Consider the following 25,016-nt stretch of genomic DNA (forward strand, 5'->3'; position numbering starts at 1 on the left):
AGGAAGTCCATGTCTGTAGCACACATTTTACGGAGGACTGCTTCCACTGCATCCAAACTCACGTAGAAGTTGATGGGTGTCACGAAGACATTAATTTTGAATCTGGATGCCGTGCCTATTTATCCCAGGACCAAAGCAGCAAGCATTAGCAATTTGCATATTCATAGATTCTGGCATTATCAATGAGGATAAAGGTATAGAGATTCTAAGCCTTTTCAGTAGTTCATTAAACTTTTTTTTGGTGGAAAAACCAACTTATTAAACAAATTATTATTCACTATATAATATTTTTAAAGGTCTTAAAATACATCTGGAGGCATACTTTAAGAATCTTTAAAGATTTTACATCAATGTATTTGTTGATGGAATTGCAACTCACTTCATTAAAATGAACGTTAGCTCCCCCCAGTGGCAGTCATAGATTAATCTGTTCAGTATATTAATGTGTGCCTGTCCTGCATATTCTCAACCATTGCTTAACTGTCAAGCATATTCATGTTGTTCAACAGTAATATCAGAAAATGATCCATTAACGGTATCTGAAAAAGATCAAAATTATTTCTAAAATAATTGTGTGTATGTATACATATGTGTCAAATAAGTGTTTTTGTCTCCTCATATATGAATGTATGCAAGTGCGTGTATACACAGACACACACACACACAAATACAATTGTACAAATATACAACAATTTTGGATAGAACACTTTATCTGTTCAGAAACTGACCATTATTTTCATGTTTCTGACTACTATAGTTCATAACCATTACTATTAAATAAAAGAAATTGATATTTACAGCACCTTCTGGAATAATCACTTTAATAATTAATGTTAAAATAAAAAATGACAATAATCACTGTCTATAGTCTGTTCTCCATCATAGTGGAAGTCAAAGACATTAACAATAGTGCACCTTTTATGGACAATTTAAAAGAAAACAAAAATCAAGGCATTTAACAATTGCAGATGCTAGAATACTTTCCAGCTGATGCCTAAAGCTCAGTCCCATTAGTTTTATGTGGTTCTTTTCCACAATAGAACTATAGAACCCCTAAATACACTGACAAACAGTAGCTTTCACCAAATAAACAAACATACCGTAACCAAACTCACTCTCCCTGCGCGGAAGGCTTAAGACAAACTAGGAAAGCAAATTTTTAAAAAGCCCACTTTCCCACACCACTGATAAATACATTAATAGGATGCTGATTTTTAAGACAATGAAACACCGATGTGTCATTTCTAGACTGTGTACTGTGTAGTGCAACGTACCATACAGAAACTGATTTAGGCCATCAATGATCCCACAGTGGAGCAAGTGATGGAGTGAGTCCTCCTCATCCGCTTAACACACTGCAACCAACATTACAATGTACCATACTGGAGGGGGGGGGGGCGGGGGGGAGCAAATAAAACCTGGGAAATAAAGTAGTTAGAGACAAACTCCAAGCAGTGGACATAGAACCAAATCTTGATGGGGACAGAATGAGAGGACGTATATGGGGAAAAACACTAACATTAAAACATTATTGCATTTTTTTCTTCTTCTGAAGCATCTTCATAATTCTCATTTGGCACTTTGTTGATGCGACGTTTCCACAGGAACGCCCATTCTGTCAACAGTGTCTGCCCAGTGTCGCTAAGAAGTGCTGGATGCATATGCAGTGCTACAGTATACTGCGGACAGCTGTCCGGCCGCAGGAGATGGGCGTAGGTACATCTCCAAGTGAAAGCTACACCTTTTTAAGTCTCCTTTTTTCTGGGGGGGGGGGGTGATATAAACAACAAAGAATGCATTTGGCGAGAGAGAGATGATAAATAGAGAGAGAGAGAGAGCTGGATACAGAGAGAGAGAGAAAGAGAGAGAGAGAACAGATTCAATTTTGACAATGATGCTCCCTCAACCCCTTGCTTCCCGACTACCTGATAGCAGTTACTGCACACGTTTGCAATCATACCAACAGGACTCATCATCCCACACCCACATGACACTGAGGACAAGGGGCCAAGGTGGAAAGGGGTCAGACTGAAGGTTGAAGGTAAGAAATGGGAATGGGAGGATAAACTGAAATGGAGAGGAAGAGAGGGTGCTGCACAAAAAAGGATGAAGAGAGGGTAGAGAAGGGGATGGGCAGAAAAGGAAGAAAGGAAGAAGGAGGCTGAGGAGGTGGAGTAGAGAAGATGGAAGAATCAAAGGCTCTTGATGCAGTGAGGTAAAGACGATAAGAGATGTGAGGTTTAACTAGATTAACAATCTGTGGTGCACAAAAGGTTCAGCCCCCTGAAGACTGCATCTTAAACAGTTCAACTGCCAACACACAACTACCACACACTCGCCTGCCCTACCACTGACGAAAACAGAAAAGAAAAAAATAAGAAAACTGCTGTCACTGCTTTTCACATACAGTTCAAATAGGCTGGAATGGAAGGATGCAGCTGCTTGAGCATGGGGCTGATACAGATGTGGAGTACACAGTCTTTGGTCGCTAAATTCTTTGAGGGGTAATTCAAGTATGGGCCACATTTTGGGTTCTCTTCTTTCTTTTTAGAGCAGCTGCAGGACGGGCCGGTCAGCGGTTTCAGTGGAAGCGTCCCATTGCCTCAGCAGCCTTGGCTCGGACCAGAGGGTCGGGATCCTGTAGCAGCTGAACCAGCCCTAGCAACAAAGATCACTGCAGTGAACCAGAGCGCAGTTCACCCATTAAAGGCACCTATTCTCTCAGAGAACATAACACTTTGACTGAGAGATCTGAGCTTACATATAGCACCATACAGCTTTCAGAAATCTCAATGTTCATCCATACAGAGATCTTCACGCAGGTGTTTTCAAACACGTGGCTAGTTCCAGAAAACCTAAAACTCATATATGCAAAACTTACTACGATTTAACTACTATAACTCCATTATTAAGCTCCAATCCATTAGATAAATAGACATTAAATTACATTTGTCAAGTATCCTACTTATAATTAAAATATTTGTGATTTATTTAAATATAACCAGCCTGTAGGGCTCACTCTCTATGTTAAAAGGTGTTTCAGGCCTATTTCCATATTCATTTCAATATAGCCAGAAAAAAAGGTAATTCCTGAGTGACAGGAATGTTATTCCAGTGACACGACTTTCACAGATGTGACTGGATGTAACATTCATTGACTTTGAATGGACAAGAACGCCAGGGCAAACTGGAACAGTTACCTTTCGTCAAACTCGCCATGTTCATTTGTGAAAAGTACTCCTCTGGAAGATTTCCTAAAAGAAACCCTAAAAATAAGAATATAATAGGTTAACATCTGATAACATGCCTTAGTGTTGCAGCTGTTCTTTGAGGCTTGTCAGTTTAAAGAGGAAGTGGGTAGAGCACAGCTTGGAATAACCACACTGATGTTGCTGCACAGGCCTGTTACACAGGAACCAAAGTGACGTTACTGAATTTTAAAAACTTCTGTTATCATACACTTTATGACAAAAGAAAACACTTTACACCAGAGAGAGCCTGCAGTGATATTTTTTGAGGCTAAGGGGGAAGCTTAGTCGTGCTTCGTGCTCACCCATGAACATGGCAGCGCTGGCTCGAACCTCGGCCCAGTTACTTTTGAAGAACTGGATGACTGTGATGTGGTAGAAGTTGAGCATGGCAGGGAAGTCTTGAATCTGCAGAGAATAAAAGCTTTAGAAGAGTGCAGTTTAGTCCTGTGGTTCATTGACAGTGCTATGCTGCAGTGTGGTTCAGTGGCAGTGCTGTGGTTTAGTGTGAGGATGCTACTCACAATGTATTTGGTGAGGTCATTGATGAACTCTCCATAGTGCAAACCTTTGTCCTCATGCAGATGATTCTGGAACATGGAAGTTATTTGCTCTGAGCCCACCACTGGAGCGCACTCTCGCATTGCATACTTACAGGCCTGCCAAGAAAAAAATCACACACACGCACACACCAGATACAAACATACACACACACGCACGCACACACACGCACATACGCACTAGTCACTGTGACTGTTCTTATCATGTATTTGCTTAGGATTATTGGGATGACGCAGCTTCATGTATCCGATAATGGGTGGATAAGCTGTTATTTATTGGCTTGACGTAGCAACTCAAGCAAACGAAGCTTCTTTGATTTTTTGGCATGTGACATGATATATCCACCCATTTTGGGGTTCACAGGTGTATACAGCAGGTAGACCACAGATATAATTTTAGGGTAGGCAGATGGTCAGCTCTGAAGTAAATGTTTCAGAATCTGAAAGGAAGACAACTTTCAATGCTATGAATACAGAGCTGACCATCTGGCAACTCTCTAATAATCTATGCTTATGCTCTCTGCAACACTCAGAAACAGCTGGACTCGCAAGTGCTATGACTGAAAGCTATGGCATTCAGGCCCACAGTTAGGCTTGCTACCAGTTTGCTGTGTGCAGCACTGTCTCCATGGGAAAGGGAGATGTGCACAGGAAAATCTATTCAAATGATTCTTAAAAACAACAGTGCATGCTAAATTACCACAGATTACTCAAATGCAGTGCAGTATAACTGTGTCGAGGGTCAATAACTAGCTTGGTGTAGTTTACCTCACCTTGACCACTTGTGTGCTGGGGTCATTGAGGTGCAGAAGCAGGCTGACCAGAACGTTGTGGATCTGATCCTTAAAGACAGGCTCTCCCGACCCGAACATGGACAGGTTGCCCAGCAACATGATGGAGGCACTGCGAATCTCATCATTCTCCTGCATTTTAAAGAGGGGTGTGAGAACACTATTGCCACCTACTGGCCTAAATGTCACAATAACCAAAATCAAAATCAATCATGGCCCTATCTGCAATAGTGAGCATAATGTAATCAGTCATCAGTCTATAATTTTCATATTACTTAACTCTATTACAGCTATTTTAACTGTTACCTAACCCAGGAAAACTTCTCATCTACCATCAGTGCACAGGGAAAGGGAGGGAAAAAAAGATAGATAATAGGGTTAAATTTCATTCACATCCTGACAGATATCAATAAATTTTGAATTGTGAGAAAAAATTCTGGTCTCTCTGACTGCCCGAGGCTCTGAAATCAGCCACAATAAATTTCACTGCCTCTGAATCATTAACAACCAATCAGGACATCTCTCTGTAAGGAGGCCAATCAGGACACCTCTCTGCCTGTCAATCAGGTTGCTCGTTCACAGTGCTGTCAGAGCAGAGATACCACAGAGATAATGCTATAGCTTACCAGTTGCCTACAAAATAACACAAGAATGGCAGAGAAAAATCTGCCAAAATTACAATTTCCGCCTTTGACTGCAATGGCATATACTGATATTAAAAAAAAAACACGAAAAACTGTCAAAGAAAAGATTATGACCATAAATGAATTGAACCAAGCAAGAGACAGGACTCGAGTGAACATTGGTTTGGCTTTTCAGCCGGAGCTCAGGGACTTGAAGGGCTTCAAAAGTGATGCTGAGCTAGCAGTATTTTTGCTGGACAGGTAATTATCTTGCTTGTTATAGTTCTGTTGGAATTTGTTATGGCTCTGAACTGTGTAGCCGACATGCAGCTAGAATATGTAAGCTAGTCTAATGATGTATTTAGCCCACTGTTATAGCTATGCGGTACGTTAGGTGTTATCTTGCAGCGTATTTTGAGGGGGTGGAATGTTTATTTATTTTTTAAATAATCTAGCTCTCTCTCACTCATTTTTCCAAACTTACTGCGCCTTTAAGTACTTATAGCACATCCACCTTAAGGGGGCAGAGATCCAGCCTGAGTGTTTTCCCACATTTTGGCTAATCTGTACAATGGGGCCTTAAATAAAAACAGGGCCTCAGTTTAATGCCCTGTCTTAAAAACACAAGCCATCTGGAAAACACAGCAAGAAATAACTGTGCTCCTGTTGGACAAGATGTCGCTGCAGGACATCACATAAACCGTATATGTGGAATGCTATCAGAGAAGCCGTCTGTCACAATTTTTCCAAGACTGCTATATCTGAAGAAACACAACTGAGCGGCTGGCTGAAAAAGCTCTTCTTGCCAGGACACTGAGAGAAGAACCGCAGCACAATCAGACATCAGGAAGGACTCACACTCTCCAGAAAGGGCTTGATCTTCATGAAGATGTAGACCACCAGCAGCTGCACGTTCTTCTTATCCAGGTAGAGCAGGACCTTGGAGAGGCCAGACATGGCCTCCAGGGTGATGTGTTTACCAGGATCGTCCTTCTCCTCCATTCCTGAGCTCATGGCTGCCAGCAGCTCCTTTGCATACTTGTTCACCTGCCAGCCGGATAGATTTCATTCAGCATAGCACTCTTAACAGCAGGATAGGCACAGTGCAAAGGAAAACCAAACACCAATGTAGGACAGCAAAGACCGAACCATGAGCATGGCTGAATGACCAAAATATAATTATTGGTCATTAGATAACTCTACAGTCAGCTAGTGTCCCTTCATTGAATATAATGCTAGCCAAGCCTTTACATTGGAGAAGGGAAACATAGTTTTTGTACAAGGTATTGATATCTCAGCCAACAAAAATGCTACTTTCTCATATGTAGAGCTGGAGAAAATAAGGTCTAGTTAACCCTTTGATGGGTGAGGGAAAAACATACTTTTTAATCACTGTCTGACAAAAAAGAAAATAGCAAAGCAGTATGATTGGCCCAAATCGGCGCGTCACGAACGGCATCATACATTTTGGGGACCAAGAAACTGAACTTAGCTATTGCTACTACTATTATGTCAAAACAGAAAAAGAATGTAAAAATGTACGAGATGTGGATGTGTTAGTATTTGCGTGAGGCCGGGCCTACCTTTTCGGGGGAGCCCACGGCGATGTTCCCCAGCCCCCTGATGGACAGCATGCGCACAGTTCCGCAGGGGTCGGAGATCCGCTCCATCATGTTGTTCATCAGAACGTCCATCATCATCAGCTCCGTCACGACATGGTGGTTCAGCAGCTGAGAGAGGCAGCCGTCACAACACGCACACCAAACAACAGCACGCCAAAGTGTACATATAACAGCACAGCACACAGCCAAACAAACACCCAGCACAGAGACAAACACAGCTAAACACACACTCAGCACAGCACACAGCTAAACAAACACCCAGCACAGCACACAGCCAAACAAACACCCAGCACAGAGACAAACACAGCTAAACACACACTCAGCACAGCACACAGCTAAACAAACACCCAGCACAGCACAAAGCCAAACAAACACCCAGCACAGCACACAGCTAAACAAACACCCAGCACAGCACACAGCCAAACAAACACCCAGCACAGCACAAAGCCAAACAAACACCCAGCACAGCACACAGCCAAACAAACACTCAGCACAGCACACAGCCAAACAAACACCCAGCACAGCACACAGCCAAACAAACACCCAGCACAGCACACAGCCAAACAAACACCCAGCACAGCACACAGCCAAACAAACACCCAGCACAGCACACAGCCAAACAAACACCCAGCACAGCACACAGCCAAACAAACACCCAGCACAGAGCACGGAGACAAACACAGAAGCGACAGCACAGCGCCCGTCTCACCTCAGAGAAAAAGGCCGTTACAGTGATCCTCTGACACTCGTAGATGTTGCTGAGGGACGGGCACAGGCTCTCCACTATGGCAGGCAGGCGTGGTCCCGCGTGCTTCGCCATGGCCCTGCAGGTCACCGACCGCACGCACAACTATTACCCCTTATTTATGACCCCAGAGCTCAGGAACCAGACCCCCATATCTACTGATTTACTGCTGGATTTTATAGTGGTGAGCATCTGAACATGTATGACTAAACAAGCAGAAGCATTTGGACAAGCTAGGCTTCTGTAGCCTCAATTTACTGAAGAAAATGTGATTACAAGGCTAACGTACGCTAATGCACATAGTCTCAAGCCACAAGCCAGAAATAACAGTGGCATGTACCTCTGCCATGAACAGGATAAGTGAAGTATCTGTGACTGTTACGCTGTCTTTTGTCTGTGAACAGGTTAACCAAAACTGATGTGGCTTTCAGGTCATATTTAATATAACTGCAAAAATTGAGATATTTCTAAATTAACTAAGATTAATTCTGGTATTAAACTTTGGTTTATTTGTTTCCTGTTTAGTTATTTACTTCTCACTAGGATGGTGGACGGGGCTAAAGCGTTCACCCACTCAGATTTTCACCTGCAAGGTGTGTACAACCACTCCAGAAAAAAGAGGGGGCGTACCTGCTAAACCCTGGTACAGGGAAGGGTACAGGAGTGTTCCCCTTCGACTCTGTGGAGAATGGGGGGTGGGGGATGGGGTGTACCTGGCCAGCTGCGTGACCCCATCAATGTGTTTCTGGGGGTCCTTCAGTTTGTCCCAGGCCTCCTCCCGGTCCAGGGGCTTCACCACCTCGTCCAGCTGGGCACGGGCCAATAGGATGCGCATCGCCTCCACCGCCACCCTGTTGCCACCGAAACACACGGACATACAACTTTCAAGATGGAATTTTTCCCTCTTTTTAACAAACCATATGTATTAAGAACAGTTCATATGTAACATAATCACCGTGACACTGTCACACACAATAATTTGACAGCCATTATGAACGTTGGTATCTTTACACCACAGCTTTATGACTAAAGTCTTAAATAATGCCCCATGTGTGAAAATAACTAGCAAACTAATTTACTACTAACCGTCTGTCCCTTGCCAGCCATAACTGCACAGGTTTGATATAAATGTGTGAATGAGCATATGTACGTTTTTGCATGTTTGGGAGTACTGGTCTAGAAGCGAGCCCACTGCACACACTCAGAAGAAACAGTTCCCAGCGCCTCCTCCCCACCGCCACTCACCCGCACACGTCGAAGGAGGCCGGCGGCTTGCCGGGCGCCCTCCTCTCGGGCCCGATGCTGTTGCTGTTGATGTCTTTGGGGAGCAGGACGCCCACGCTGGAGCCCAGCCGCACCAATAAGGTGCTGAAGAGCCGGGGGAAGAGCGTTGCCACGGCGTCCAGAGTCTGCCCGTTCAGCATCATCTCCCGCAGGGCGCAGGTCATCTGCAAGCAGCCCGCAGAGCAACGGCTCAGCTCTCAACTTTACAGGGGCACTTCACTTCACCCTTTTCTACTATACAGGGGTACATCACCCTTTCCTTTATATTATTTCAGTTTCAGTGTGTTTTGGATTTTTTTATTTTTAAAAAGTAATCTGGGTAATATACATGTACAACCACCAGAAGTTTTTGAGAACGGGCTGGGTTCACATTGGCTGGTATAGGTTTTTGCTTTAAACTACAAACCCGCAAATTCCCCTATACCAGCCACTGTAAAACCTGCAGGTCAGAAACTTAGGGGTTGTATGTGTGTACACTACCAGATTTACTTTCTTAAAGTTATGTATAATCTTACTTTCAGTTGGAACTACTCTGTATGACAACCTGAGATGTGTTCAAGGAAAGAAGTAATGGCAAAATATAAATGTGAACAACCACTATAAAATAAGTGTGCTCGCATGTATAGCCTCTGACAACAGTCGCTGTATGAACTGCTTTGGAGTCATTACAAGTACACTTTCATGCTTTAGACAACGAACCCACAAATGTCATTATTAATGCATGAAATAACTTTCAACGGTTCTTGTCGAATCCCCTATGAAGGCCCAGTAATCCTCTGAGAGCAGCTCTCTGAGATGGGAGACCGCATGCTCTCATCATTAGCCTTGCTCATGTCCCGCTGTTCCTCTGCTGCTCCACACAGCTCAGCTACTCACGGCTAACGGGTGACTGGTAGCCACTTTGGTGGTGCCGGACCTCAGCATGGATTCCTTCTTGTCCACGTAGGGCACCATAACGTTGAGCTTCTCGATGATCAGCTCCATGATCTGAGAGGCCAGTGTGCTGTCGGCCCCAAGAGCAATCCACATCTCACAGCTCCAGCTGCAAACACAGCGAGGGCATCGTGTCACTGCATCACCCAGCAGTTTTACTGGCATTGTTGTTTATTATTATTAGTACTACTTTTCCAGATACATGGCATGTATGGCAGGATGGACAGAAGGATGGATTGGCAAATGAATGGTTTGATGGACGTCATTATATAACTTCAATGGCAGACGTAATCACCATTTCGTATAACATTTCTGCCAGTTAAGGCTTGGAGAACATGTTATGGGAGATTCTTCTATTATTCCACCCAAACCGGAGGGTTTGTGCTGCAGTCTCACCTGTCAAAGGGCAGGGGGTAGGACACCAGGGTGTTGACGACAGTCTGCAGGTGTTGAGTGGCCAATATGAGGATGGACTGGGCCACGGCCACCTTCACCTGCTCTTCTGAGATGGCCTGCAGCCGGATGTGCAGCACTTCCAGCATCTCCGGCACCTGCAGCACAGACACACAGACTAACCAGAGCTTCCAGCATCTCCGGCACCTGCAGCACAGACACACAGCCTAACCAGAGCCTCCAGCATCTCCGGCACCTGCAGCACAGACACACAGCCTAACCAGAGCCTCCAGCATCTCCGGCACCTGCAGCACAGACACACAGACTAACCAGTGCCTCCGGTAACTCTGCCACCTGCAGCACAGACACACAGACTAACCAGTGCCTCCAGCATCTCTGCCACCTGCAGCACAGACACACAGCCTAACCAGAGACTGTAGTAACTCTGCCACCTGCAGCACAGACACACAGACTAACCAGTGCCTCCGGTAACTCTGCCACCTGCAGCACAGACACACAGACTAACCAGTGCCTCCAGCATCTCTGCCACCTGCAGCACAGACACACAGCCTAACCAGAGACTGTAGTAACTCTGCCACCTGCAGCACAGACACACAGACTAACCAGTGCCTCCAGTAACTCTGCCACCTGCAGCACAGACTAACCAGTGCCTCCAGGATACAGTCTGCATGTGCACACATATGAGCATGTGCACTGGACTTACATGTAAAAACCAGTAAGCGTGCATCTGTGTATGTGTGTACGTGCCCCCACATGGGCATCATTTATCTCACATGTCAAATCACACACGCCTGCTTGTTTCCTCCTCTGGGGAAAGCTGAAATGGTGCATTTCCTCTCATAATGGTTCTAATTGTATTACACAGAGAGATCAGTGAGTGGGGCTTTACCAGATCCTGCAGGCCTCCTCCCCTGTTCTTCAGCAGAGTGTTCAGGACCACGCTGGAGGCACGGGAACAGTTTGACTGGGAGTCCACCAGGCCCTCGAACAGCATGAAGATCAGCGTGTTCAGCTGCTGCTGGGGCAGCCGCTTACTGATGATCTAAAGAGGGGAGGAGTCTCACAGTCACAAACAGCAGGGTGGGGAGGAGGAAGAGGGCGGAGTCAGAGCTGAAAGACTTCTGACCGATACACACTCAACCTTTTGCATTCTGATTAGGGATTTCATGAGTGTTCATCACTGCAACAATGAAATAGGCAAAATATTACAGAGAATAGATTTTTAACCCACAAGTCAGACTAAAGAATAAAAACGATGTATGTATCTTTAACCCACTGAAGAGTAGGCCTTTTGGAATGTTTTTTCAAAATTCAAAGTCAGTGTTCTGGGATACCATTGCTTTCAATTACCAGTAGTGTTACCGTACATGAACATTAGAATGTTCAGCTAAGATTCTAATCACATATCTGTTATCTTACACCTTAAATGGTTAAACCAATATGCTGTACTGCCACCTTAAATGTACCTTTGCGAGCAGGTCTGATACAGGACCATGTGGTCAGAGTAACTGTGTACCTTTGTAAGTTCAGAGCAGGTCCGGTACAAGACGGCATGGTCAGGGTTGTTCAGCTGCTCACGAAGGGTTATTAGACTTTCCACAGACTCGTCCTTGAAGTCTAGAGCAAACCCTGAAAGCAACGAGCAAGATTTCCCCGGTCAATGGTTCAGTTCTGGTCAGAGTGGGGAAAGGAGGAGGGAGTTCCTCTTCATATTTGATTAAGAAGTGCCACTCAGTCCTTTTCCACTATAGAGCTGGAACCAGGCTAGCACAAGATGGTGTCCTCCTTTCCATAATACGGTAACTTTTTTCTGGGCATTGAAAACACCCACAGTGAAACAGATTTTGGGCATTGCTGCTCCTATAGATCATTGTTATGCACTGTGTGTACTGTAGCATGATCTAACACAGAGGTGACCAACCCAGGTCCTGTAGATCCGCAGGGTCTGCAGGATTTTATTGTTACTCGGCACTTAATTAATAAATTCAAAACAGTCGATTATGCAGTTAACTCACCCCAAATAGTTTCTCGGGTCTAAAGTGGTTGTTGTATTTAAGGTGAAAGCAAAAACCAGAAAACCCTGCGGCTTCCCAGGACCAAGGTTGGCCACACCTGATCTAAATTGTGGCCTAATACTAAATTGTGGGCAGCTTCTGCAATCACAAGTCGATATTGATTTTTACTTCTGCAGAATACTGAATATGGTGCCCCAGGGCTGCGTGTACACCTCAGCTGTGAGCTTCCACCAGTGTAGACTGCAGGTGTCAACAGTTTAGTGCGCTGATCAGCGGCTTATGACATAAGCAGCACAATAATGGCAAACAGTGCATATTCAGCATGACAGAGCCATAACACCCACTGCAAATTAAGGAAATAAAGGACATGGGGTGTGCAACCAGTTGGCCTAATTTCTGCATTTAACAGACCCAGCCAAAATTACTTTGGCCCATCCTAAACTGAAACCCTGGCACCGCTACCGGTGTCACTGCCAGCATAACTACCTCCACCGTGGCTAAGTGAATGGCCTCACCTTCGTAGCGCAGCTGGATGTACAGCAGGTTGTAGATGCAGTCTATGGCCGCCCGTCGCACCACAGCGCTGGGGTCTGTGCAGCGGGGAGCCAGGCGCCCCAGCAGGGCCCCCAGGTTATGGAACGTCACCATGTTCTGCACAGAGACAGGGCGGGTCAGTACAGTGATGCACCATAAGAGACATACAACTCTGGCCCTAAGGGGGTCCTAACGTTCACTCTCCTCCGGGTGGTCATTTTTTATTAAAGTCATTATCACAAGAAGTCACCCGCTCCATCTGGGGCACAATAAAGGATCCCCTACAGAGCTTTTGAGTTTTTGAGCAGCTTTCAAATGCCTGTTAGGAAGTATATGCATGCGACCATCCAAAATTCAATGATAAATCCGATGGGCTTAGAATAAAAACTAGGACAAGCTGAACAAGTCAATGAACTGGTCGTGAGCTTACGCTGCACAAAATTATATGATTTTTTTTCCTTCTTAGTTCAAATCCAAAAATGGAAGTGGACTTAATAGGTACATTTCATTTACCATAAACACACACAGCCAGATACGTACATACACAAGGCCGTATACACACGCACACACACACATACAAAAACATATAAATGCACATATACATACACATGCATGCACACAAAACACATGGAGACAAACCCGCAACACACTGAGGACTTCAAAATAGATTCGGGTATTTCACATGATTTGAGTCACAAGTAAGCCAGAGAGATCAGTCATTTGAAGCAGACCATTCAGCAGTTTCCTGATCTAAGCATGCTTGTGTTCCAGGCTCCCCTCCCCACCTGACTCACCTTGACCTTCAGGTTGTCCAGGTAGAATTCCAGGATCTCAGCTATGGTCCTCACTGCCCTCTCCCGCTCATAGTCTCGTCCTGAGCTCAGCCAGCCTTCGATGTGCTGAGGGATGGACAGCAGTCAACAGCAGCAGTGGCCACTTTCACAACGAAGCGATGACTTACATTTTTAACAGTGTTATTTATTTGCATATCGGACACACTTACCCAAGGTGAATTGCACAATCCATGGTTTACCTATCATGCCTGTATATTCATTTTGTCATGGATATACAGATTTGATATGGTTAGCAATCCAGCAATTTCATATCATCCATATCTACTTCTTGAGCAAATGCAGGCTCAGAATGTCCCTCAGCTCACCTTGAAAACACCCTGAAGTCCATCAGGGCTCAGGTCTCTTGCCAGAATGTTCCTCAGCAGGTCGTGTAGAGCGCGGAACGTATCGGCATAAAGCGCCTAGGGCACAACAACGTTCGGACAGCTCTTAGACATACAGAGCATTACACTACATTCATTTTACAGATGTTCTGATCCAGAGTGACTCACAAATATGGAAATACACGGTACTGTACCTGCATTATTTCTATTCACTTTCTGCTTACAAGTGCTACAAGCAACTGGCATTCACCTTACCCCAGTCAGTACAGGAGAGCGAACCCATCAGAGGTTCCAACTGATCACATGACTTTCTGACAGCATGACGCAGCCAGTCCCCTAACAGGGCCCACCCACTGTCCCACAGTACCCCTCACCTCTCTCTGCTGGGGGTCCAAGATTTCGTCCTCCTTACCCCTGTCGGGGTCCTCCACAGGAGACAGCCCATACATGCTGTTCAGACAGGTACGCAGCAGGTCGAAATTCTCACTCTCTGATAGCATGGGGTCCAGGTTTCTGGGCCACGGGTTAAGGTCAAACACAGACACTTTAAAACTCCTCATTCATCCAGTGGGTACCCCAGAGGACGTCTTTGGAAACTTGACCAAGACACACGCTGAAGTCATTGGAAATTGACCACTTCTAATTTATTTAAAGTGCCTAGTGCCGATCTGCAAAAACAATCAACGTCATACCTCATGAGTACCATTTCCCTTATATACGGTACCAAAATAAAAAAGAACTTTCTTGGGAAAAGACAATGAATATTTGAAAATTTACCTTCAGAGAAATTTTCAGATGGTGATTTGCAATGACTGAGTGACTTCCAAAAAGGACTAGTCTGAGAACGCATGATGTGCAGTCAAATACTTTCCTTGGGTATTATTTTCAATATTTTCAAGAAGCATCTAACTGATAAATAATCAGCCTACCAAACTTACTCTTACTCACTCATAGTCATCAAGTACACTTTCACGCAACGCACACAGGCGCACACACACACACGCACACGCACACACAGATCAAATGAATGACTGAATGGAAGGATACATGAGGTGAGCACACGTGGTCATGGCTAAATGGCGAATTGGAGTGCGCATCACATCAGGCGGTTCTCCTTTCATAAAATCCTGTAATGCAGGGGAGTAAATCAAGTGTGGTAAACAAGCAGCAGTTCATCATCTCTGATCCTAGACAGCATCGGCACATTCCTCACATCCACTACGCCATGACGGCAATACGGACATTTGCGGAGAAATAACAGTCACCTCTTAACACTGGTAAAACAGCGCAACTCTACTGCTTCCCCAGAAATCCATAATAACCCACTAGGTTTTCTGACTGACTCTGCAGCATGTATCCTTAGGTTCAGGGTGGGCAGCTTCTTTTGATTAATAGGGCAAGAATTCCTTGAATCATATGGTTGGGTCGCTGAGCATCCATTAAATAATAAAAATGTAATTAGGACGGAGGCACGTGGCACATGCTGGATGAGGCTACAAGGATTATGAGCTTTCTAAATCAAGGACAGAAAAGTGTTCTGCTTGGTTTATGCAGAGAGCAGTGTTGTTGCAGCACAAGGAAACTGCACCCAGACACCACTCTCTCTCTCTTCACTCTCTCTTCACTGGATCAACAGAGTGAGGCGACCGCCACTCACCAGCATGACTCCCAAGAGCTCCTGCTTGCGGGTGAACGAGTAGCTCTGCTGCCGCACACAGACGCTAACAGCCTGCGCAATCAGCCCCACACTCTCCATCAGGCTGAGTTTCATCGTCAGATCCTAACGAGGGTCAAAATACACACACCGTGTGTACACGCACACACACACACACATACAAGCGCAGATGCACGCAAGACGCAAGCATGAACACATTCACGTGAACACACACGCACATGCACACACACATAAACACACACGTACACACTTCAGACTAACATGCTAGGTTTATGGTAACCACAAAGAATTTAGTCCTTAACGTTCAGTTAGTTTTAAAGTTTTAAGCCATGGTAAGTTCATACCTCACACTATCTAGAATTATTTGGGGTTGAGCACTTGCTTAAAATGGTTTATCATTAAGACCAAAGCTTGCTGCAGTTAGATCAAATCCAGGAGTTAAGGGTTAGTAACATTAATGACCTGCACCTCCATTCACCAGTGCCTTACTCCTTACATCTTCACTGAAGAAAGCTGGAAAACCCCAAAAACAGACCAAATATTTTAATAATATTAAACAGATCAAATGGCAGTCAGAACATGACACTCATCTAATTTGTTTGACCTGAATACTCAGTTATATGCATGCTGCGTTCGTTCATTTGAAAGGCATTTTATTCTGAAGAAGTGTACGTGCACAGTAGAGCACTGCACACTGACGGCCAGCGGTTAATGTAGGGGGAAACATCAGAAATCATTGCAAAGAGTGATTGGATTCACCAGAAAAGCCTGAAAATGCTGCAATCAGGAAAAAAGAAGTGAATTATCTTCTGCATAGCCGCAGACGTGATTCAGATTTAAGGAGCGCCTTAAATCAGTGCCATTTGAGACAGACGAGGGCCTGCAGGAAGCTGAAAAACGCAATCATCGTGACAGAATAGCGGACCTCTGTGGTAAAGTAGGAAAACTGATCAGGTTAGTAAGAAACTCACGGAACATTAAAAGACTTTCTGAACTTCTGAAAGCCAGCTAAGCTTACACTGAACAGATGTACTTGAACTGTGATGTGCTTTTAAAAATTTAAGTTTTTAATTTCACTTTGCTCTGTCATTGTGCCTTCTAGCTATTTTATTGCAATTCATATAGTAACAAATAAATACAACACCGACATTAATTTCTGAAAAGGAAGGCTGTCCTCTTCCCTCTAAGCATCTGTCAGTTTGCACGCCAATAAGTGTTAGAGCTGTTGACAGAGCTCCCAAGCCTCTTGTAGAGAAGAATGTGACCTTTCTCCACACTTCAAGTGGAACCAATTTATTTCATCATTACAGGAAAGCCAGTGTGCAAGAGAACACACACCCAATACAATTAAGACTTTTCTCCTCTGAGGTCAAACTTGTGTTTTTCCATCCAAATGAAACCCAGTTGTAACATAAGATGAAGTGAAGCTTTGTAAAGAAGTTCAGAAAGCTTAATCTCAGGTTCTACCCAGCAAAGATGTAGAAAGTAGTAGTGAGAGTTAAGGTTTCAGTGCAGGGACGTAGGAAAGAGGCCTTGTGTCGGGGTCCTGTCACTGTACCTTGGTCTCTACTTTTATTCCCAGAACCTGCACAACATAAAAGTAACAAGGTGTTTACAATCCAGGGTGCAAAAAGAGAAAAATGGTCCCCCTACATTGGATGCGAGCAACTCCATCACCACAAGCATCTGCTGAACCTGAAACTTTTTTTTACAAGTTTAACAGTCTATCACTATTTTTGTTTCATGTATATTTAACAGAAGATTTTTTTATTTATTTATAAAGATCACTGGCTATTTGGATTAATGAGGACCATATCCAGGCATTTGCAAGTCTGTTTTGTAAAATGTCCAACAAAGAGGTTTCCAAGAGTTTCTTTTTTCATACCCCTTGGTGCCATTTTAACATATAGAGCAGTGGTGTCAAACTCGTTGCCATGGAGGGCCGTGTGTATGCAGGTTTTCATTCCAGCCTCAGATCTTGATTATATAATTAGTTAAATTATTTGCTGAATTAGGGATGCAGGTTTGTGCACAATGGTGACCCAACGTCTATGGTGACCCGCATTGTCTAAATAAAAATTTTCTTATATTCTGTGCTTCAATGCAGTTAAACGCATATGGCTGAATGAGTAATTGGACTCAATTAAGGCAGCATTAATTGGTTGGAATGAAAACCTGCATACACACGGCCCTCCATGGCAACGAGTTTGACACCACTGATATAGAGGGACCCTTTACATATGCAGCGTGCAGACAAATGTAGGGACTAATCTGGTTATGATATTAAGTTCATTTAAATATGAATCAATGGCAGGTTTTCATGTGAAAGAATTAAAAAGCAGGTTAGGATGCTAATTGAGGAGTTAACCAGGTTTATCTCTTGCTGTCCAAATACAGTGCTCTGCCTACACAGTACCGTATCATATTAAGTACTTGCTTTGCAAACACATTCATCCAGGGAAGCTCACAAAGCTCACATTCAGCATATTTCCATATACAGCTGGACACTGAAACAGGTTAAGTATCCGACTCAACAGTGCAACAGCAGTGCTTAATGTGGGATTCTGCTGTCGGTTCTATGTTGTTCTTCAACTAGCGCCATGTACTTCCAGCCGACCTAGCAACATACATCACCAGATTATTACAAAGGCAACAAACTCGCTTGCTAAAGGCCAGCTTGCACTCTTAATGTTGTGGTGGAATGTTTCCTTAAAAAAAAAAACATTCCAAATGTGCCCTTTGCTTGCATTCAAGTCCGTTAGTAATGGATTAGTGAGACATGCAACAAAGTAATAACTCTTCATAACAATTTTTTCTAGAGGCTACGTCAAATGGTTCTTTTAATAGACTTTTTTTCCCTGGTCCTGCTCTTATGAATATAACCAAGTGTCTGCTCAGCATGTCTGTAAACTCCTGTGGCGATATCTTGGTTCCACAGCATGAAGTCATTCCATGGGACGCCAAGTAAAGCATGCTTCCTGTTCCAGGGTCAGTTCAAATTGATTTTTAAAGCGCAATGTTAGCCACAATTATTTTTGATGCATTTCTCCCCGCCATTTCAGAAAAATAATACAATTTCAGAGAAATGAAGGCATTTGTCAGCCACAATTTTTTAAAACCAGAAAAATACAAATGGCTTTTTATATTTTACCAAATTCTTTAGTGCTTTTTTGCTTAGCAACAAAATATGAAGCTAAATGAAATATTTACAAGCAAGTGCTTTTGCACATTCATGCAAAGGCAGGTAGAGTGAACGTTTTGTCAATGTTAAACGGTTTTCTCAGGCACACTTCTGAAGTTTATGTAGTAAAAGAGTCACATGGGCCTTGGTGGGAGGAGGTTTTCGAGTAGCTTAGCTTCTAAATATCAGCTGAGGAAAGCTGTAAGCTGTGTAGGGCAAGAGTAAATTAATGGTGTTATGGTCCCAGGGTTATGGGAGGTGGAACCTCTGTGCTCAAGTAAAAGGTTGGATAGGGCATGGGGGGGGTACCTTGGTAATGATGTGCAAGGTGGGCAGGGCATGCGAGGTGGTACCTTGGTGTTGAAGTGCTTGCTGATACTCCTCAAAATGTCGGAGTCGATTCTGCCGAGAATCTGGTCTGGAGGGGCGTATAGCGCCACATACCCGTAGCACAGGATCAGGCTGCTCTTGATCTTCTCCACCTCCACGTCATTCTTGTCCTGAGACCACATGACAACCCACATCAGGACATTAACAGAGCGAACGGTGGGCGTGACATGGATGTGACGGTTCAAAGAAATTACCGCCTGATGCCTGTAGGCAGGCAAGGGGAAGTGAGGCTTCATTGGCCCCAAGAGTAGAGCTAACAGATGCTGTCAGCACTACCTTTCATGAACCTAAAAAAACACTTTGTTTGATAGATGAAGTCAATCAGTCACTTAAAGCAACCAGCTCCACCCAGTTTGGGTCTCATGAAGCTTCCCATCACTACCTGTATGCAACACTGAAAATATGTTAAATAAATTCTATGAACTACATTGTGTTATGTATCATCTCCGTACAACCTACTTTTAGCAGACCAAATATTCCTGAGGCTTTCTTGAAGGCATCCGATTTCCCAAAATCTTCCAGTTTGGCCAAAGTGCCATCGAGATGGCTACTGGCGCAAAGCCCAATTCCCACCGCAACTCCCTGGAAAACCAATTACCCACAATGCACCACATTACAAATGTTTAAGCAGAGTAAAAGTGGCTTCAAATGCCAAGACAATTTATCTGTATCAACATTGTTGCATGGTCAAAAATGTAAAAAAAAAAATTTAAAAAGCACACACACACATTAATCCGTATAGAAATAAGCACAGACTGAAGTAGACTACTTGTCATGAGACTACTTGTCAGTGGGTGACTGAGTTAACGAGCTCCAGCATAAAGGATCTCTGTTCCCATGCTGAAAGAAGTAAAACAGGATGTGCACTGCGGGTCACAAGGGAATGTTCCTCCGACAAAAACAAAAGGCTTCACTTTGTCACAATCTGCAAAAGTGATGTACAAAGTCATGGTCTCCGTTTACTGAATGTGAAAACCTCCATACTCATGAGACACATTAAACAGAATAGCCAGACAGATAATATATTTTTCAGACAATATCTTGCATCAGAAATGGAACTAGCATTCCTTACCGTTCTTTCTATGGCGTCGTTGTGACGTGCGCCAACCAGGATTTCCTGCAGCAGCTTCTTGACAAGGTCCTTGTTGTAGCACTGCTGCAATGTCACACCAATGAATTTGTAGAGAAAGCTCTGTTAAGGACAATGCAAAAAAAAGAAGAGATAAACAGGCAGTCAGATGACCTGAATGACCTCCAGAGTTCAAATTTGGCCCCTAGAAGAAAGGTTAATAATGATGTACATTACTATTTTTCTCAACTCTTAAATACTCAAAAAAAAAAAAAAAACATTAATGTTAGTAGTTAGCATTGCATTTCTACTAGAGACATTTAGGCACGAAATATAGCTTCAGCCACACATGCCCACATGAAGCTGATCTACGAGCTTAAAAGGGCATTTAACAATACGAACAATAACAGGAGATGACCGGATGAGTACTTACTACGTGACTACAAGTAAAAATCCTAGTAACTTTTCCCATTTACACTATTGGAGACCTGTGCCTGAAACAGTGCCCCAGATTTGTACTGTACTATCTAAAGGTGGCTAGGAAATGTAAAGGCAAATCTGTATTTAGAGGCAAATAAGACTAACTAACAAAAATACCGCTGTGGGATGTGCCTTTCAACCAATCTGCCTTCCACGACAGATTTTTGTCATCACGTAAAGTCACCCACAGACAGGTAAAGCAGGCATGGGTTTGGCTGTTCAGGTGCCCTTATCTCACCTTTTCCTCTAGAGAGCCGTTATAGGTAGGGAGATAGCGTGTTGCCTCAACAGCCAACTGACAGCTCCACTTGTCATCCTGAACGGCCACCAGAGTCTTGGACAAAAGCTGCACCAAACAAAACAATAACACCACACTCTGAGCCATTCTGTCCACACACAAGCCAGGTGTGCAAGAGCTCATTATGCAAAAAGATTTTCATTAAAAAAAATCTACAAACCTCAAGAAGACTTCCCTCCCATTGCTTCCTGTTTAATGTTTCTTCTGTGCAGTCTGAGAGAGAGAAAAACAAGCGAGGAAGAACAAAATAACTTTTACACCACCATTCCAGGCAAGAGGAACAGTAACATGGTATAAAAATGAGATTTATTAGAACGCAGCTATTATTTTGTATCACATTGCAATTAACTTGGGTTGTTTTTTTTCCAAATTGCTGTTAGCAACATAATCTTCTATAACCACATCCAAACCTTCCCAAATTTATTTCTCCTCATTCTACATGTGTGGATGTAGAACGGATGTTTACTACCTCAACTCGCATGTGGATAATATGGTGTTGCTTGAGCTTTGACAGAAGGCAAACAGATAGCTGTAGCAGTAGCTATTTCACTAAATATGTAGCATGGTAGTTAGTAATCAGCAATATCCTGAATTGAACTTTAACCTAGGAATTACTGATTTAGGCTGATAACGGCGTGCTACGAAGTGTTCCAAACACATACCTTCCAGGTAATTAAGAAGCAGAGGGATCTCCGTGTCCCACACTGTCTCTGTTTTGGGATGAATGTTGGTGCTCAACACTTTCAGAAGACACAACGAGGGGTTACCCTGTCCGCGTCTCCAAAAAGGGAAGGACGCATTTACCTAATAGCAAACATCAACATATACAGTCATAAGCATGTCACTCTGAAACAGCATTCAAGGAGGCTTTCTTTTTATTTTGAAGAGATTTGTTCACTCACCAGGAGCCTAGTCAGGAGTACGTAGGGCGTAGGAAGACTGGCTGAAAATAAATAAGAAAACAAAGAAGAAACCATTTGTTCCAAAGCATAAATATATTAAATATTACTCCAGATAGATTCTTCTTGATAACATAGCATCTCTGTACTGTTCTTTTCAAGAATCTCACAGAATTGAGTTGGGCATGGGTAGAGGAGCTAGGCTACCACAGTGTCACCCCCAACTGGATGGTTATGAGCCATTTTGTCCCAGAATACTGACCACACATCAACAGAGTTGCACAGGTTAAAGCATTATGCAACCCATTAAAATGAGGAATGATTGAATTGCCTGAATGAAGACTGGGAATTTTGCCAGGACCGCAGGAAACACCCCTGTGCCATGGGATCTTTAATGACCAAAGAGAATTAGTACCTCAGCTTGAAACCTCTCCTGAATGGAGAGTCCCAGAAATAACCTATTTCTCTCACTATCTATTTTTTGTTTCTATGTATATGTATACGTATATATATATATATATATATATATATGAGAGAGAGAGAGAGAGAGAGAGACCGTGGCATGACAGAGAGCTTTACCAGGTAATACATTTACTTTTTAACTTATTAAAACAGACTCAAAATAATGCCTGTCAAAAAAACGAAATGTCTGTCCAGTAAAGTCTACCGCCGTGACTCCTGTGGGCATGCAGGTGAGAGGCCAGCAGTTTCTGCATGAAACTGCTGACGAGTCAAAGAGCCTGTGATCTCATTTACAATAAAGTGCACCAAGCCTACTTCTCATCATTACCTTGCAATACAATCGTTATGTCAATATGAGCTTTAATTTACTTTTATGTACCCCAAAACAATTAAACAAGGAAGAGAAAATGATAAAGTATGGAAAACTTTATAGCACTGGAACACTGGACAGCCAAAAGTTAAATCCCATTTAACATTACCTCAAATAATGCTGAGTTTTAACGATGCAATATCTTGCTCCATTATTTAATTTGATGTTATAAAAATGTTATTTACCCTTACTGTAAATGATATCTTATCATACATGGGTAAGATACAATTCTGTCCTGAGTGCAACTCCATGAAATTAGTATTAGAATAAACCAATGAATCCAAGCAAGAATGCATGTGGTACCAACTCACATGGTTTCACAGCCTCTTTGAGAGGATATAAAGATGTGAATTGCTGTAAAAATCCTCTTTAGTGTGGCATTGACTATGTCAGCACCTACACTACTTCTGTAGAAGAAGGCCCTCACAATTGGATCACCTCGTGTGAACTGCTTCCTCAGTGTATTACCTCTCTATTACAAAACTATTTTCCACTGAAATCTATCATACATGCCATATTGGGTTTACCTGTGAACGGCATGAACAATAGGCTATGTATACGACCAATTTACAAATACCCTAAACTGTACGGTCAACTAAACTTTTTTCTGAGTGTCACATTCTTCACACGATACAACATTTATCCAGCTAGGCCACCATATTTACACATTAAGGGGCAATAGACACAAAATCACGTTTTTTTTTTTTCTAAAGCCAAGTGTCATGGCTGACTCCGCCTACGTGCCTGTGATGAATTAACAACTGGCTCTATCGCCCCTTCCTCCTCCCCCGTCCCCTCTGTGATCTCACTCTCAACCCCAATTTGCACCTTTTAAAATTGGGAAGCGGGCAGCGACAGACCAAAAGCTGGTGTTGCTGTACACATCAAGGCCATCTGTTGCTGTGCTCCTAAATATAAACAGCTAGCTTCTTCCCCTAAATATCTGTAATAAAGATGAATCCATGCCAGAACCTTGCTCCTTGAAGTCAATGGTGAAGTTGGACTCCTGCGCAGCCTTCTTCTTGTTCCCCAGCAGGATAAGGCTCTTGCATAGGGGTGTAGTGGCATTGGCGTACTGCATTGGGGTCAGGTAGCACAACAGGGAGGGCCACAGAACCTGGGGAGGGAGATGGTACATGATCACACTGAGAACCCTACCTGCAAAAGGCCTCTGGTAAACACTGAGATGAAACACCATACCTGAGGTAACACAAAGCATGACTTTTGAAACAAGGCGGACAAGGGGGATATGATATGGCACACACAGTGCACATTCAGTCAGTTTTCAAGCACTGACTTCTAAATACACAAAAGTACTGTCAGCACTCAGAAACAATGTTCAATTCTTCATTATACTTTTTCACATTTTTTTAGACTGAAAATACACTGCATACCAGATACTTTGTCAGGAAATTCTCACCCAAAGGGCATAAAGGTTAAAGAGATTTAAGATTAAAGAGCCTAACTTTAAAATAGGATCAATTAAGGACAAACTTGTGATGGAAAAAAGGAAGGGAGCAAGGTTAAAGCCTCTTTCTAATTTAATGGGGAACCTTCTTATGGTATGTGAGGAATGGTCATTTTTTTACATCAAAACAGTGACTTCACTGCACATCAGATTATAGCTACGGTTATACAATGGAATGGATTTAACACAAAGAACAAAGTCAAAAGACACTCCATGCCGCTTGTAAATGCTAATATGCTAATGAATCGTTACAGGCTATCAGTGAATTCAAAGCTTGGCACTATTTTTTTGAATTTCCAAGGAATTATTTCATTTTAGTCTCACCTTCTTTTGTCACTCGAAAATAGGATAATGGACCCATTTAATGAACAAAATGTATATTTTAAAATAATCAACCCATTTAAACTCTAGTTTTATAATTATTATGTTGGTTGCAAAGATAATACAAACAGCTAATACAGTGCAAAAGTCACAGACCATTTCATTAATTCAATTTCCAGTCAAATGAGCCATTCAGTGCATTTTTTTCCCTCAGTGTCAGACAATAATGCATGAAACAAATATTTAACAGAAAACTACAGAACAGTGTCCACCACTACTTTACAGTACATATAATATCAAATCTATCGATATTTGTCCACCCTTTCTTTTGTGCACACTTCTACAACTTTATTCTGATAAATAAATGCTGATAAATACAAATAAATCTTAGCATATCATGCAATGGACAATGTTTGATTGGGAGCAAATTTACTCCCCAAGCATACTGCTAAGAAGA

At 43.0% G+C, this 25,016-nt stretch overlaps 1 protein-coding gene across 3 annotated transcripts in view; it reads right to left on the reverse strand.

Annotated features, from left to right (window-relative positions):
* Positions 1-692: 692 nt before the first annotated feature.
* Positions 693-25,016, reverse strand: part of mroh1 (maestro heat-like repeat family member 1) — a 37,557-nt gene continuing 13,233 nt past the window's right edge. Inside the window, exons 15-43 of one of the 3 annotated variants that reach the window (XM_035413315.1) lie at positions 23,743-23,887; positions 21,942-21,982; positions 21,702-21,843; positions 21,200-21,252; positions 20,980-21,087; positions 20,265-20,384; positions 19,652-19,774; positions 19,156-19,302; positions 17,180-17,206; positions 15,604-15,726; positions 14,994-15,073; positions 14,321-14,459; positions 13,929-14,024; positions 13,564-13,668; positions 12,751-12,886; positions 11,737-11,849; positions 11,110-11,262; positions 10,203-10,357; positions 9,750-9,915; positions 8,835-9,037; positions 8,303-8,440; positions 7,554-7,668; positions 6,806-6,952; positions 6,081-6,269; positions 4,582-4,731; positions 3,773-3,907; positions 3,554-3,656; positions 3,201-3,266; positions 693-2,658 (exon numbers count right to left, since the gene is read on the reverse strand). In XM_035413315.1, the coding sequence (XP_035269206.1) occupies positions 2,582-2,658; positions 3,201-3,266; positions 3,554-3,656; positions 3,773-3,907; positions 4,582-4,731; positions 6,081-6,269; positions 6,806-6,952; positions 7,554-7,668; positions 8,303-8,440; positions 8,835-9,037; positions 9,750-9,915; positions 10,203-10,357; positions 11,110-11,262; positions 11,737-11,849; positions 12,751-12,886; positions 13,564-13,668; positions 13,929-14,024; positions 14,321-14,459; positions 14,994-15,073; positions 15,604-15,726; positions 17,180-17,206; positions 19,156-19,302; positions 19,652-19,774; positions 20,265-20,384; positions 20,980-21,087; positions 21,200-21,252; positions 21,702-21,843; positions 21,942-21,982; positions 23,743-23,887 (3,495 nt within the window). In that variant the 3' untranslated portion in view covers positions 693-2,581. The remainder of the gene's footprint in view (positions 2,659-3,200; positions 3,267-3,553; positions 3,657-3,772; positions 3,908-4,581; positions 4,732-6,080; positions 6,270-6,805; positions 6,953-7,553; positions 7,669-8,302; positions 8,441-8,834; positions 9,038-9,749; positions 9,916-10,202; positions 10,358-11,109; positions 11,263-11,736; positions 11,850-12,750; positions 12,887-13,563; positions 13,669-13,928; positions 14,025-14,320; positions 14,460-14,993; positions 15,074-15,603; positions 15,727-17,179; positions 17,207-19,155; positions 19,303-19,651; positions 19,775-20,264; positions 20,385-20,979; positions 21,088-21,199; positions 21,253-21,701; positions 21,844-21,941; positions 21,983-23,742; positions 23,888-25,016) is intronic. The other 2 variants (XM_035413324.1, XM_035413332.1) reach the window with 2 other exon arrangements.

This window comes from Anguilla anguilla, chromosome 1 (genome assembly GCF_013347855.1).
Source record: "Anguilla anguilla isolate fAngAng1 chromosome 1, fAngAng1.pri, whole genome shotgun sequence".
NCBI classification, from domain to species: domain Eukaryota; kingdom Metazoa; phylum Chordata; class Actinopteri; order Anguilliformes; family Anguillidae; genus Anguilla; species Anguilla anguilla.